The sequence below is a fragment of the Bos taurus genome, chromosome 11 (genome assembly GCF_002263795.3).
Source record: "Bos taurus isolate L1 Dominette 01449 registration number 42190680 breed Hereford chromosome 11, ARS-UCD2.0, whole genome shotgun sequence".
NCBI lineage: Eukaryota > Metazoa > Chordata > Mammalia > Artiodactyla > Bovidae > Bos > Bos taurus.
Genome location: NC_037338.1, coordinates 106,381,421 through 106,394,595, shown reverse-complemented (window position 1 = coordinate 106,394,595; position 13,175 = coordinate 106,381,421). Strand labels below are relative to the sequence as shown.

The following is a 13,175-nucleotide window of genomic DNA, read 5'->3' as shown; positions in this document are numbered from 1 at the left end:
TCGCCTGGAATTTGTGGCAGCACGGGCTGGCTCCCGGGAGGCTCCCAGGTAGATAATCCAGCCACCTCTCAGGAGGAAGCAGTCTGGCCGGGCTTCTTTCTGGAACCCCCCTGCCCCCTCCTCTCGTTTGAGTCCGTTTCGGTGGGTTTGGTGTCTGACAGGGGTTCCCCGCCCAGGTGTGGGGCGGAGCTGAGAAGCAGGAGCCTTTGGGGCGAGCAGGGATCTTTGAGGCAGACCTCCGGTCACATGCCAGGCCTCCCTGCAGGGATGTGGCTCAGCCTAGCCCCTTTCAGCAGAATCACAACCCTGAATGAGTTGTATTTTGTGACTGATTTAGAGAAAGTTCAAAAACTAGAGGAGGTGCGCGCCCAGGGCTCCCGTCCCGGGACGGCCTGTTTGCCTGGTGCGCGCTGCAAGCCCAGCACCACCACTGCAGCCTGCTTCATTTTCAAATGAGGTCAGTTTATAAGGGCTGCAGTGGGCTGAACTTGAACTTGGTAGCTGCCAGCTGTTTTCAATCTCAGAAGCACGTAGTTGCAGATTTCAGATTCTGGGGTTCGGGAACAGACCAGAGCTGAGCTCTGCTGGCCAAGGAAGGTCTGGGTCTGTCCACCTGACCTGGGGCTGGCCTGAGAGCAGAGACCATCGCCTGCCTCACGTGGCCAGGCGGCACCATGCCCTGAAAGAAAGTGGGAAAGTGGCCCCGCAGAGGGAGGTGGAAATATACCCACAGAAAAACCTTGGAATTGTAGAGGTTAGCCCTAGTTGAGAAGATTGGAAAACACACCCTCCCACAGCAGAGCCGTTGGGGCATCTGCCCCCTTCCTGGTTGTTGATATTCAGACATTCAGTCATGTCTGACTCTTTGTGACCCCATGGACTGCAGCATGCCACACTTCCCTGTCCTTCACTATCTCCCAGGGTTTGCTCAGACTCACGTCCATTGAGTCGATGATGCCATCCAACCATCTCATCCTGTAGCCACCTTCCGCTCTCAGTCTTTCCCAGCGTTAGAGTCTAATGAGGTGCCTCTTCGCATCAGGTGGCCAAAGTATTGGAGCTTCAGCATCAGTGCTTCCGACGAATATTCAGGGTTGATTTCCCTTAGGGTTTATCGGTTTCATCTCCTTGCAGTCCAGTGGGACTCTCAAGGGTCTTCTCTAGCACCACAGTTTGAAAACATTCAGTTCTTCATTGCTCAGCCTTCTTTAGGTCCAACTCTCATGTCTGTACGTGGCTACTGGAAAAACCATAGCTTTGACTAGATGGACCTTTGTCGGCAAAGTAAAGTCTCTGCTTTTTAATACGCTGTCTAGGTTGGTCATAGCTTCTCTTCCAAAGAGCAAGCATCTTTTAATTCCATGGCTGCAGCCACCATCCGCAGTGATTTTGGAGCCCAAGAAAATAAAGTCTCTCACTGTTTTCATTTTTTCCCCACCTATTTGCCAAGAAGTGATGGAACTGGATGCCGTAATTTTAGTTTTTTGAGTGTTGAGTTTTAAGCCAGGTTTTTCACTCTCCTCTTTCACTTTCATCAAGGCTCTTTAGTTCCTCTTCACCTTCTGCCGTTACAGTGGTATCATCTGCATATCTGACCAGCAAAGTGGATGCCTGCAGTGGAAAGAAGGCCATCGAGGCCTTGTGCTTGGACAAACCCTGACTGGCTCACATGGAAAGAGCATGAGGCGTGGGGCCCTGCTGGGCCCAGGTTCCCCTGGAGGGCAGGGGTTGGGCAGACGGGCCTTCGCTGCTGCTCGTCTTTACACGTGTTCCCTCCGTGTGCGTGTTCACTTGTGTCCGACTGTAACCCTTTGGACTGTAGCTTGCCAGGCTCCTCTATCAGATTTTTTCATGCTGGTGGTCTTTACTACTAAAATAAAGCCTCCATCTTTTCACAGAGGAAATGTCCCTGGGGTCACACAAGGGTGGAGTGGCCTGAGGGCTGGACTGTGCTGGGACGGAGGGAGCTATGGGCTGGAGACCCTCTCAGAAGCCCCCACGGCAACCATGGGCCCTGCCTGCAGCGGACTGGAGGCCAGGAGAGGAGGCCTGTTTGGAGTTTCCTAAAAGCAGCTGATTGCTCTCAGCCGCGCATGGGTCCCAACCCCAGCCCCACCAGGAGTTCGCTGCCTCAGGGCTCATTGGCTGGGTCGGTGGGTGGCCGTGGCTGTGTGCTGTGCAGGGTTAGGGGCTCCAGGAACAGCCAGCGACAGTGTTGACCACATGGAGCCTGCCTGGCCAGACGCGCACTCAGCCCAGGGCCCTGGGTGGGGCCTGGCCGATGGGGGTGACGTGAGGAGGAGCCAGGCTGGGCTCCTAGGGAGGGGCCCTGCACCGTCTCCAGCCCCTCCTGTTCGGGACCGTCTGGCTGGCCCCAGGGTCACCCCCCACCCCAGGCCAGACAGGTCGCAGAGTTGGTGGGGTCACAGTGGGGTCACAGAGGCACAGCGGGCCATGGAGCTGGACCAGCCTTTGTGCCCAGCGCTGCCCCGGGGCCCCAGGGGACGGACAGACAGTGGACATGCCAGACAGGAGGGCGAGGGGTATGAGCGGCACTTGCCCACGCACAGGACGCACTCGTCCTGTTGCGCCCTGGCCGGGCCCCAGTGTGGGCAGGACCCCGGGACGGCACTGCCTGCAGAGGGGCCCAGAGCCCGGCTCTGGCCTTGCCTGGCCACGCAGCACTGCCCTCCCACTCCTGGTGCAAACACCTGCCTGCACCCACTCCATGGGTGCCCTGAGGGTGTGGCAGGTGGGAGAACCGGCCCCCCAGAGAGAGGGTGCTGTATCAGAGACCCCAGCCGCCGGGAGTGGCAGTCCTCCCAGGGTTGGGCCAGACTTGGGGTGGGAGGTGGGCAGAAGGCATCTGGGATTAGGTCCCAGCAAGGGGTAGGCAGGGGCGGGCAGCTGGGTTTTTCCCAGTGGTTCCTGGGCAAACAGGCTGGATTGCCTGCCTCACTCCAGGTCCATTCAGGTGACCGTAGACAGGAGGAAAGCAAACGCTGAGGACAGGGGGAGAGGCCTGTCACGAGTGAGGGCTGGCCCAGCCACTGCAGAGCCCGGGAGGCTGGAGCTGGAGACAGGGCCTCGGGGACATCTGCATGGGCTGGGCACCCAAGACCCCAGGTGGGGAGGGAGGGTTCCTTCCCGACAGACCGCTCCTCCAGGCACCGGTGCCCCCAGGGAGGCTCTTCCCAGGAGTGCCTTCCCCCCCGGCCCAGCAGCTGTCCAGGGCCTGCAGGGTAGGCCGCAGCCCTCAGACCTGAGGAAAGGGGCCGTGAAGGGAGGGAGGCGTCCATACCGACCAACAAAGCACGCGGAAGCCACCGGGTCCTTGGGGGTGAAGGGAGACAGAACTCGTGGATGTTATTAAAATTCTGGTAGTAGGAATGAGTAATTAACGAAAGAGTGGCAAAATAAAAGTCAAGAAATCTCCCCCAAAGGCAGAGAAGAGGAGACATAAGAAAATTAGAGGTTCTTCCAGGAAGCCCAGCGTCCGAGTCAGAGTAACCCCAAGAGCAGAGAGTCCAGGGGTGCCTAGCAGACCTTGCCCTGTCCGTCCCTCCTGGCACCTGCAGGCTGGCAGGGGAGGTGCCCCAGGAGGGGAGCAGAGTCCCAGCTGCAGTCAGGAGGCAGGTGGTTCAGAGCTCGCAGCACCACGGGAAGGACCATCACCATCACTCTTGGGGATGGCTCCTCACCCACAGCCAGGCCCAGCCAGGCTTCTAGCCAGGCCAGGGGCCTGTGAAGACACTGGCAGATAGCCGAGAGCAGTGGCACATCCCCCCCTTGCAGTTATTCTCAGGAAGCTTGTGGAGAATGTGCTCCTCTGGAGTCAGGAGGAGACAGAAGATGGAGGCTTCGAGGTCAGGGATGCAGGACGCACTGGGCAGAAGCGGGGCGGGAGGCGCCAGGCTGGAGAGCAGCCGTCCAGACCAAGACGGGCGGCAGAGGCTCGGCAGAAGCTCGGGAGGGGCTGCCCCTGGGAGCAGGCAGCCCTCCTCCAGCTTGTCTGAACTTCCTGGGGAGGGTTGTGGTGCTCAGTCCCCTTAGTGAAGGCTTTGCAAGGAATCCAACAGGGAAGAAGTGGTGTCGCTTTTTTTTTCTTTACTCTTCCGCCCTCTTTAGATACAATTTTGACTGCGTGCTTAGTTACTAAGTCGTGTCTGACTCTTTGCAACCCCATAAACGGTAGCCCACCAGGCTCCTCTGTCCATGGGAATCTCCAGGAAAGAATACTGGAGTGGGTTGCCATTCCCTTCTGCAGGGGATCTTCCTGACCAGGGATCAAACCCAGGTCTCCTGCATTGCAGGCGGATTCTTTACCGTCTGAGCCACCAGGGAGGCCCTAATTTCCATTGATCTGTCTTCAAATTCACTGACTCTTTAATCTGCCATCTCCAGTCTACTGTCAAGCCCAGTCAGTGGATTTTCCGTTTGAGTCGTACTTGTATGTGTTTTATTGGAGAACTGCCATCTAGTTCTTTATTGTTGTCGTGGTTCAGTCCAGCTCACTTGCAGCCCCGTGGACCGTAGCCCGCTCCGCTCCTCTGTCCATGGGATTTCCCAGGCAAGAATGCTAGAGTGGGTTGCCGTTTTCTTTTCTAGGGATCTTCCTGATCCAGGGACGGAAATCACATCTCCTGCATTGGCAGGTGGATTCTTTACTGCTGAGCCGTCAGGGGCTCCCATTCTTCTGTGTAGGTTCATGTGATTTCCATTTCTGCCTCTCTGTTTCATGAAGATCGTATTATCCTGTAACTTTCTGAGCGTGATTTTCATTCGTCTTTTTAACACACTTACAATAGTTGTGTTACAGTCTTTGCTAAATCCAACCTCTGAGCCGCCTTCAGCTTGCTTTCTGTCAAGTGCTTTTCTGTATTCTTCCCCCTTACCTACAGGTCGCACTTTCCTTTGTGATTTTTATATTACCTCTGAACATCGTGAATGATATGCTGCAGGGACTCTATTCTGTTACCTTCATCTGAAGAATGCTGAGTGTTGTTCCAGTGAGCAGGCAGTTTCTGATTACCTTGAGCTGGTGAGGGGGGCATAACTTGGCATTGCATTCAGTCAGTTCAGTTCACTCACTCAGCCGTGTTTGACTCTGTGACCCCATGGACTGCAGCACACCAGGGCTCTCTCTCCATCACCAACTCCTGCACCTTGCTCAAACTCTTGTCCATCGAGTCAGTGATGCCATCCGACCATCTCATCCTCTGTCGTCCCCTTCTCCTCCTGCCTTCAATCTTTCCCAGCATCAGGGTCTTTTCCAATGAGTCACTTCTTTGCATCAGGTGGCCAAAGTATTGGAGTTTCAGCTTCAGCATCAGTCCTTCCAATGAATAGTCAGGACTGATCTCCTTTAGGATGGACTGGTAGAATCTCCTTGCAGTCGAAGAGACTCTCAAGAGTCTTCTCCAAAGCCACGGTTCAAAAGCATCAATTCTTCGGTGCTCAGCTTTCTTTATGGTCCAACTCATATCTGTGCATGACTACTGGAAAAACCATAGCTTTGACTAGATGGACCTGTGTTCGGGTAGATCTTTATCTTGGAGAGGTTCAGCCTACAAAGTGTCCCGTGGACTTGCTGGGGCTTAGGGGCCTGGTTACACGGTTGGGTTGGCAGCACGGATCTACAGTGGGTCTCACTCGCTGTGGTCACTGGGATGGGTCCCTGAGTGAGCAGCATCGCTTGACCACTCGTGTCTCTGACGAACTCTCGGCCCAGGGACAGCTGCCTCTGGGAGCTCTGGGGGTCCTGCATTCTCACCTGCACTTCTGGCCCCAACAGCCCCTCCAGCTGGTGCCTGGGCTGCAGACTCCTCTACTCAGTGGGAGGCTCTGCTCGCCAGGCTCCAGGTCAGTGGTCTTAGCTGGGCTACTGCCACTAGCTGGGAACTGGCCCATCCCTCCCCAACCCTGGGCATCGCTCGATGGCAGGAAGCACATTTGTACATGGCCTTTCGTCCAGAAGCTGGCCTAAAACGTGTCCAGTGGACACTGTTTGCAGCAGGAGTTGCTCCGGCCTGACACAAGTCTGGAGCAAATGGACAAGACAGAGAAGCACCTGGAGTTCACGCCAGCTCAGCCGGGCTCTGCCTGTGGCTCCCATGAAGACTCAGTGGAAACCCTCAGAGAGCTGTTTCCAGGCTCGTGGGCTGGGGGTGGGTTCTCACCTTGAGCTTGGTCAGTCAGTGTAAGACTGGAGAGTCAGCAAACAGCTGTATCAGCCTGTTAGAGAGAAGTTTGCCAGTAAACGTACAAAGCTTGTGGGAGTGGTGGCCTGTGGGGCGGCGGAGTGGGTTGGGGAGCAGACGACACGGGGGCAGATGGGGGACCCCTTGATCCAGGCCTGTGTCAGGACCCGGGTCTAAACAGAGGCGCTGCGACAGTCTCGTGATACAGACCACACCGCAAATGAGGACAAACTGGCCCGTTTCCCTAAATGTGGAAAAGCAAAATGCATGTTGTCAGGAGCCTGTTGGCCACCTGGGAACGGCAGTGCTTTGCTGTCAGCCTGGATGACCCAGAGCTGGCTGCGCCCGTGGGGCAGACTCCAGTAGGGAAGCTGCGGCCGCCCGAGACCTTGCCTCCCAACCACAGAAGTGGGCCCTGCGTGGCTGCCCTTCAGGGTCTCTCCCTTGTGTGTGGAGCCTGCAGCCTGACTGTCTCCACTGGTCTCCAGCAGCTCCTGCATCTTCCCTGAGAATGGACCCTGGAGACCCAGAAGAAAAGCCTGCTGCCGGTGACCCCGCTGGTGGTGAGTCCCGTGGGTCAGCGTGTGCCCCTCACGGCCCCAGGTCCAGCTGGGAAGTGCAGGGTGGGCCGGGGGTGGGTGTGTGGGGTCCGTGCACAGGGCAGGGACACCAGGTGGGAGGCATTGGGGTGGTGCGGGCCTGGGGCACGGAGAGTGGCCTCGGGTATGGGCGGGGGCAGGCCACTGGCTGCTGCCATGGCCTCCTGCCCTGGGGGCCGTGGGCTCACCTCCCGTTGCCTGGGAAACGTGAGCCCGTCGTCCCATGGAGGCCTGCCTGCTGGCCGCTTGCCTGATGACTAACACTGAAGGTCAGCCGTGACTGGACATAAACTTCTGGGAGGAGGACGGAGCCCACGTGTGGGTGGAGCTGGGTGCGCAGGGGCAGGTGGATTTCTCTGGAGCCTTCACTGTGCCCCACACCAAATATGGACACAAGGCATCTCATCCGTCCGGCGGAGAAGGCAGAAGCAGGGGGACCGACAGGTGTCTGAAGAGCAGGAGCACCCACACTGGCCCCCACGTGGCCCCCAGCCCCAAGAGACCCCAGGCTCTCAGCCCTGGATTCTCCTCCAGAAACCCCGAACTCCTCTCGGGCAGTGTCTGCGGGCTCAGCAGGGCTTGCTTTCTGCGCGTCTGCTGTGTTTGGTGATGTGGTTGGGGCAGACGCAGGGCCATGTGAAGTCTGATATGAAGTCCCCCCCCCAGAAAGACAGATGGTGACACGGAGAGGAGACCGAGGCTGGAAAAGCAGGGGCTCCTCCCAGGCCAAGACCCTGTGTCCAGTTGGAGAGTGGTCCCCTTCCTGCTACCCTGAGCATCCTGAGGGGCTGTCTCCATGCTGGGCTGGGTCCCTGAGTGGGCACACTATGGGAGGGGGAGCCTCCAACATGTGAGCAAAAGTGCAGCGCCTTCGGCAGGTGATGTGGACGGAGCTCTGGTCCAGCCTCTGTGCCCACACACCCAGGGCCCCGGGCATCTCCTTAGGGTCCTCTGAGGTATACATCCTGCTCCAACAGACTCTCCAAGGGGGCGACAGCAGGTGCCTAAACACTAAACCTAAAAAAAGGGCTGCCCTGCTGCCCAGGCGTCCTCAACACGAACACCACGCTTTTCCCAGAGGCCCCCATTATGTGAAGTCTTTGGGCCTTAAAGCCCACCCTACTGGAAAAAGGGGTAAGACACAGTCCCCCCGTCAGACACAGTCCCCCCATCAGAAACAGTCCCCCCGTCAGACAGTCCCCTCATCACACACAGTCCCCCCGTCACACACAGTAACCCCGTCACACACAGTACCCCCGTCAGACACAGTCCCCCCATCAGAAACAGTCCCCCCGTCAGACAGTCCCCCCATCACACACAGTCCCCCCGTCACACACAGTACCCGTCACACACAGTACCCCCGTCAGACACAGTACCCCCGTCAGACACAGTCCTCCCCATCACACACAGTCCCTCCATCACACACAGTACCCCCGTCAGACACAGTACCCCCGTCAGACACAGTCCTCCCCATCAGAAACAGTCCCCCCGTTAGACAGTCCCCCCATCACACACAGTACCCCCATCAGACACAGTCCTCCCCATCACACACAGTACCCCCATCAGACACAGTCCTCCCCATCACACACAGTCCCCCCATCACACACAGTCCCCCCGTCACACACAGTCCCCCCGTCACGCACAGTCCCCCCGTCAGACACAGTCCCCCCGTCAGACACAGTCCTCCCCATCAGAAACATTCCCATCAGAAACAGGCCCCCATCACACACAGTCCCCCATCACACACAGTCCCCCCATCACACACAGTCCCCCCATCACACACAGTACCCCCATCAGACACAGTCCTCCCCATCACACACAGTCCCCCCATCACACACAGTACCCCCGTCAGACACAGTACCCCCATCAGACACAGTCCTCCCCATCAGAAACAGTCCCCCCGTCAGACAGTCCCCCCATCACACACAGTCCCCCCGTCACACACAGTCCCCCGTCACACACAGTACCCCCGTCAGACACAATACCCCCATCAGACACAGTCCTCCCCATCACACACAGTCCCCCCATCACACACAGTACCCCCATCAGACACAGTCCTCCCCATCACACACAGTCCTACCATCACACACAGTACCCCCGTCAGACACAGTACCCCCGTCAGACACAGTCCTCCCCATCAGAAACAGTCCCCCCGTTAGACAGTCCCCCCATCACACACAGTCCCCCCATCACACACAGTCCCCCATCAGACACAGTCCCCCCATCAGACAGTCCCCCCATCACACACAGTCCCCCATCACACACAGTCCCCTCATCAGACACTATCCACCCCCGTCACACACAGTCCCCCGTCACACACAGTCCACACACAGTCCCCCCTCACACACAGTCCCCCCATCAGGTGGAGCACCTCATAGAGTTAGGATCATCCTGTGTATAGAGGCGTCTCTCAGTAGCTTGTATGCAAGTTTCCTCCGTGTCTTCTCACAGCTTGATAGCTCATCCCTTCCTGCTTCAGACAGTCCATTGTCTGAAGGGAGCAGAGTGTATTTATCTGAGTGCCGATGTTTAATTTTCCTCTGAGTTCCTGGCCTTACACTTTCCTTCTGTCTGTCTGCACTGGCATCACCCCACACCGTGTCAAGCGGACAGCGGGCTCCTCCTAGTGTTTCCGTTTCAGGGGGCCGTTTTCATCACTGAGGCCTCTGTCTGCTGAGGGTTTTTATAGACACCTTTAATCTGCATGAGGACGTTCCTTCTCTTCCTAGTTTGCTGGGTTGTATCTTCAATTGTAACTAGAACTAGTCCTCACAAGTTATCGCAGTTACACGGGACACTGTGCGTCCGGGGAGAGGGTCGGGTGGCTTTCTTCCTGTACTGCAGAGTGAGCAGGGCAGACGCGCCTTCCGTGATCAGCCGGCCTTGCCTTCTGGGACAGACCCTCCTGTGGCCTCTGGGGTTCCCCACGGCCCCCGTTTTCTTTGCGAGGCTGCGTCCTCGGGGCCTGTGGCTTGGGTCTCCTGTCTTTCCATCCGTCCGTCCAGCTCCCTGAAGAGCAGCTGCTGCCCTTTGCCCCTTGACTCTCGAGTGGCCTCGCAGGTACGGCCACCTGGGCTCCTGCTTCCCCAGGTGTGGACCGACGGTCTGGAGTCCGACCCCGAGATCCTGGCTAAGGGCCAGATGGTCCTCCCACCTGGACTGGGGCGGGGGCACCCCAGGAGCACCGTCCCCGTTGGCGGGTCTCATGTCCACCCTCCCTGGGCTCTGGGCGATGGCCCCTGATGGGAAAGAACCAGGTCTGCAGCTTCTTGTGGGGCTGGCCAGGTGACAGCCCCACACCTGTGCAGCAGAACTTGCAACGCAAGATGCGCTGGGGCCGCAGGCTCAGGCTGGGGCAGGGGGGTGGAGGTGGGGTGGGTTGGCGGGTAGGTGCTGTGGAGGCTGGGGGGCTGCGGTGAGGGGGAGGGCATGGGGAGCAGGAGCCCTGCTGGCAGGGCAGAGGGTGAGGGAGAGGCCCAGCAGGCAGGCAGCCAGGGGGCGCTGGTGGCCACGGGCAGCTCAGAGCTGGTCCCCAGGCCCTGGCCTCAGAAGCGGCTTCCTTTCCCAAGCCCAGAGTAGGCAGCGGTGACCTTTCCCGGACAGCCGGCCCTTCTTGGCCCTAACCTGGGACCTGGCCTGAGGGCACTGACTCTTCCAGCTTGAGAGTGACCTGGACCCCCGCCGCCCCGGGCCGCACTGGGCTGAGCAGGCGCCCACTCTGGGACCCCACGCCCCGCTCTGCAGCAGGGGGTGGAGAGGCTTTGGGGCTTGGGCCTGGGTGGGACTCGCCAGGGGCAGGACAGGGCAGAGGGAAGATGGGGAGGCAGAGGCCGGGACTGCGTTGGGCCTCAGCAGGGGTCAGAGGCCAGACAGTGGGCCATGGATGGGGGTCGCCCCCCAGCCGGGTCAGTACCGCAAGCCTCCCTGCTCACACAGACCAGGGGCCCACTGCAGTGGGAACGCGAGTCCGGGCTCCCTGAGCTGAGCTGGAAGCCCCCCAGCGGGCACTGTGGGAAGCCCCCCTGCCTGGGGAGCAGGCCAGCCCTAGGGAGAGGCCGCAGGGCCATGCTCCCCGCCACACGCAGCCTCTCCACAGCCCTTCCCTGTCCCCCCAGGCCAGGACCCGCGCCTGTTCCCGCAGACCCTGCAGACGCTGTGGTCTACTCGGGAGCTGCGACAGGTGAGCTGCTTCATCGAATGTTCTGGGGGTCGCGTGGGGTTGGGGCCGGGAGACAAGGCCTGTTGGACGCACGGAGCAGGAGAAGGCAGTACCCACCACCAGCCTGCAGGTAGCAGGGGGCACCTGGCGGGCCTCGCGCTTTGCCTCCTCTGCCCGAAGGCTCAGAGGACAGCCGTGTGTGTGGTCTGGCCGGCAGGCAGCCAGGGCCTTCCGCGGCTCTGGGCCCCGCACACGGGTCCCATGGAGGCCCTGCAGGACGGCAGCTCTGCCTCAGCCCAGGTGGCGCCCGTACTGGCTCTCGGCCGCTCCTCCCTGCACCGAGCTCCCTCGAGGCCCCGAGGAGTGAGGCTGCCCTGGTCCCTGGGAGCGCGGGAGCCACGTGTGGCTGGGGGGTGCCCATCCTCTCGGGCCAGCCTGGCCTCCCTACCCCCACCGCCCCCGCCCCCATGACCCCAGGGCTGGTGAGCTCCAGGAAGGCCACGGGCCTTCAGGGGAGGCCTGTCTGTGAGCCTGAGAGGTTCACGGGGCTTCCCAGGGCACAGGGCAGCCTTCTGTCTGGACAAGCCCCTGTGGGCCAAGCTGCGTGGCCTCGGGCAGGTATCTGCCTGCCGCCTCCCCCGACCCGCACAGGCCTGTGAACAGCCGGCTCCGGTTGTTAGCTGGAGAAATACAGTGCTTCTGCAAAAGCCAGAAGTTTCTTGATTTCCCGGTTCCGTGCCTGTGGCTTTGAGGGCGACTCAGGAAGCTGGGCCGCGGGGCTGTGAGGCCTTCCTGCCTAGACGGGCCTGCCTGTTGTGGGGGGAGATTGCGTTTCCTGTGGGTGGAGCTGAAGCAGCTTGGGGGAGCCGCCTGTCTGTTCCCTGAGGCCGGGCGCTGAAGGGCTCCGCCTGGACTGGGCCAGGGGCTGGGAACGTGCGGTGAAACCCAGGTCTCCCTGGGGCGACTCCGGCAGAGTTTCCACTTCCAGACCTGTTTCCCAGGGGAGTGCCCGCTTCCTGTGCGTCAGCACGGCTTGGGCCCAGGCCCCTCCGGTTCTGCGACCCCAAGGGTGGCACGGCCCCTGCCGCCGCCCCTCTCCAGGACTGACCTCAAGCGGTGGGCCCAGGCGACTGTCGCCCATGCCGCCTCTCCCTCCCCACCTCCGCCTGAGCCTGTTGTCTTCGTTTGATGTCTGGGCTTCCGTCATCCTTCCTGCTGTCTGATTTTCACTGTGTCTCCTTGACCAGCGTGTTCTTCATTTCCAGAGAGACGCGGGGCCGTGTGTTGATATCCGTCAGCCCGCGTTCCTGGCTGGGAAGGCACCTGGTCTGTGCTCTGGCTTCTGTGGGGGCCGGGCTTGTTCTGTGGTCGTCTGTGTAACTGCTCCGAGTCCCCTGTTCATGACTGGTGTCCCACCAGGAGAGCACGCACGTCCTGGGCCCCTGCTCACGGCCAGCGCACACTGCCCAGTGTTGTGAGACATGTGTGAGGCCTGAGGCCCAGCAGCAAGGCGGGGGTGGGGTCCCTGCAGGGCCTCGAGGGATGGGACGGATGCCTGGGCTGGGCTGGGAGGGAGTGGGGGACGCTGAGCCCCAGGGGGTTCAGACGAGCAGGGGGCCCTGGAGGCCAGCGCAGCCCAGGGCAGGGGCCTCAGGATGCGAGGGGGTCGCAGGGCTGACCCTGCAGGACTCCTGGGAGCTTTGCCCTGTGGGGAAAGAACTGGGACCCAGCAGGGTCTGTGGTCTAGCCTTTCAGAGGGGATCGGCCGGTGCTAGAGGAACAGGCAAAGGACGGGAGGGGCCCAGGCGGGGGGCCTAAGAGCCCCCCAGGGGGGAACCGGGGTGGGGACAGGCAGGGGAGGGCGGCGCTCCCCACATGGGGCCAGGCCTGCACCCTGGAGACTACGGGGAACACTCACTCCTGGGCGCACCCCAGCCCCACGGGGAGGAACCCGACTGTGCTAACAGGCTCTCTGGGCTCTGGCCCAAGCCCACTGCAGTCGGGGGCCGTGCCTTCACTCCTGAATGTGGGTAGGAAGGAGGGGCTGTGCCCAGGTCCCAGCTGGGTGGGGGTCAGGAAGGGGAGGGGGGCCAGAAGGCGGGAGGGAGGGAGGGAGGGGTCAGCGGGAGCCTCAGCGCCGGGCCTGAAGGGCCGTCGGCGTGGACGCTGCGCCCAGCACGCCCGGGAGCAGGGCGAGGGGCCATTCGTGAGCCCGGG

The 13,175-nt window shown here is 60.5% G+C and overlaps 2 protein-coding genes across 4 annotated transcripts in view; one reads left to right on the top strand and one right to left on the bottom strand.

Annotated features, from left to right (window-relative positions):
* Positions 1–13,175, top strand: part of EXD3 (exonuclease 3'-5' domain containing 3) — a 77,451-nt gene that overhangs the window by 10,581 nt on the left and 53,695 nt on the right. Inside the window, exons 3-4 of one of the 3 annotated variants that reach the window (XM_024999694.2) lie at positions 6,692–6,763; positions 10,915–10,979. In XM_024999694.2, coding sequence (XP_024855462.1) covers positions 6,712–6,763; positions 10,915–10,979 — 117 coding nt within the window. In that variant the 5' untranslated portion in view covers positions 6,692–6,711. Of the gene's footprint in view, positions 1–6,688; positions 6,764–10,914; positions 10,980–13,175 lie in introns of those variants that run through there. The other 2 variants (XM_024999695.2, XM_024999696.1) reach the window with 2 other exon arrangements.
* Positions 1,915–12,386, bottom strand: LOC132346654 (uncharacterized). Its single transcript, XM_059891939.1, has 2 exons — positions 9,171–12,386; positions 1,915–6,234 (listed from the first exon to the last, which is right to left on the bottom strand). The coding sequence occupies exon 2, from the start codon at positions 3,459–3,461 to the stop codon at positions 2,424–2,426; it is 1,038 nt and encodes a 345-aa protein (XP_059747922.1). The 5' UTR covers positions 3,462–6,234; positions 9,171–12,386; the 3' UTR covers positions 1,915–2,423.

What these genes read in the sequence shown, in the direction of transcription:
- LOC132346654 (XM_059891939.1), bottom strand. Translation starts at nt 3,461, where the DNA reads ATGTCTCCTCTTCTCTGCCTTTGGGGGAGATTTCTTGACTTTTATTTT.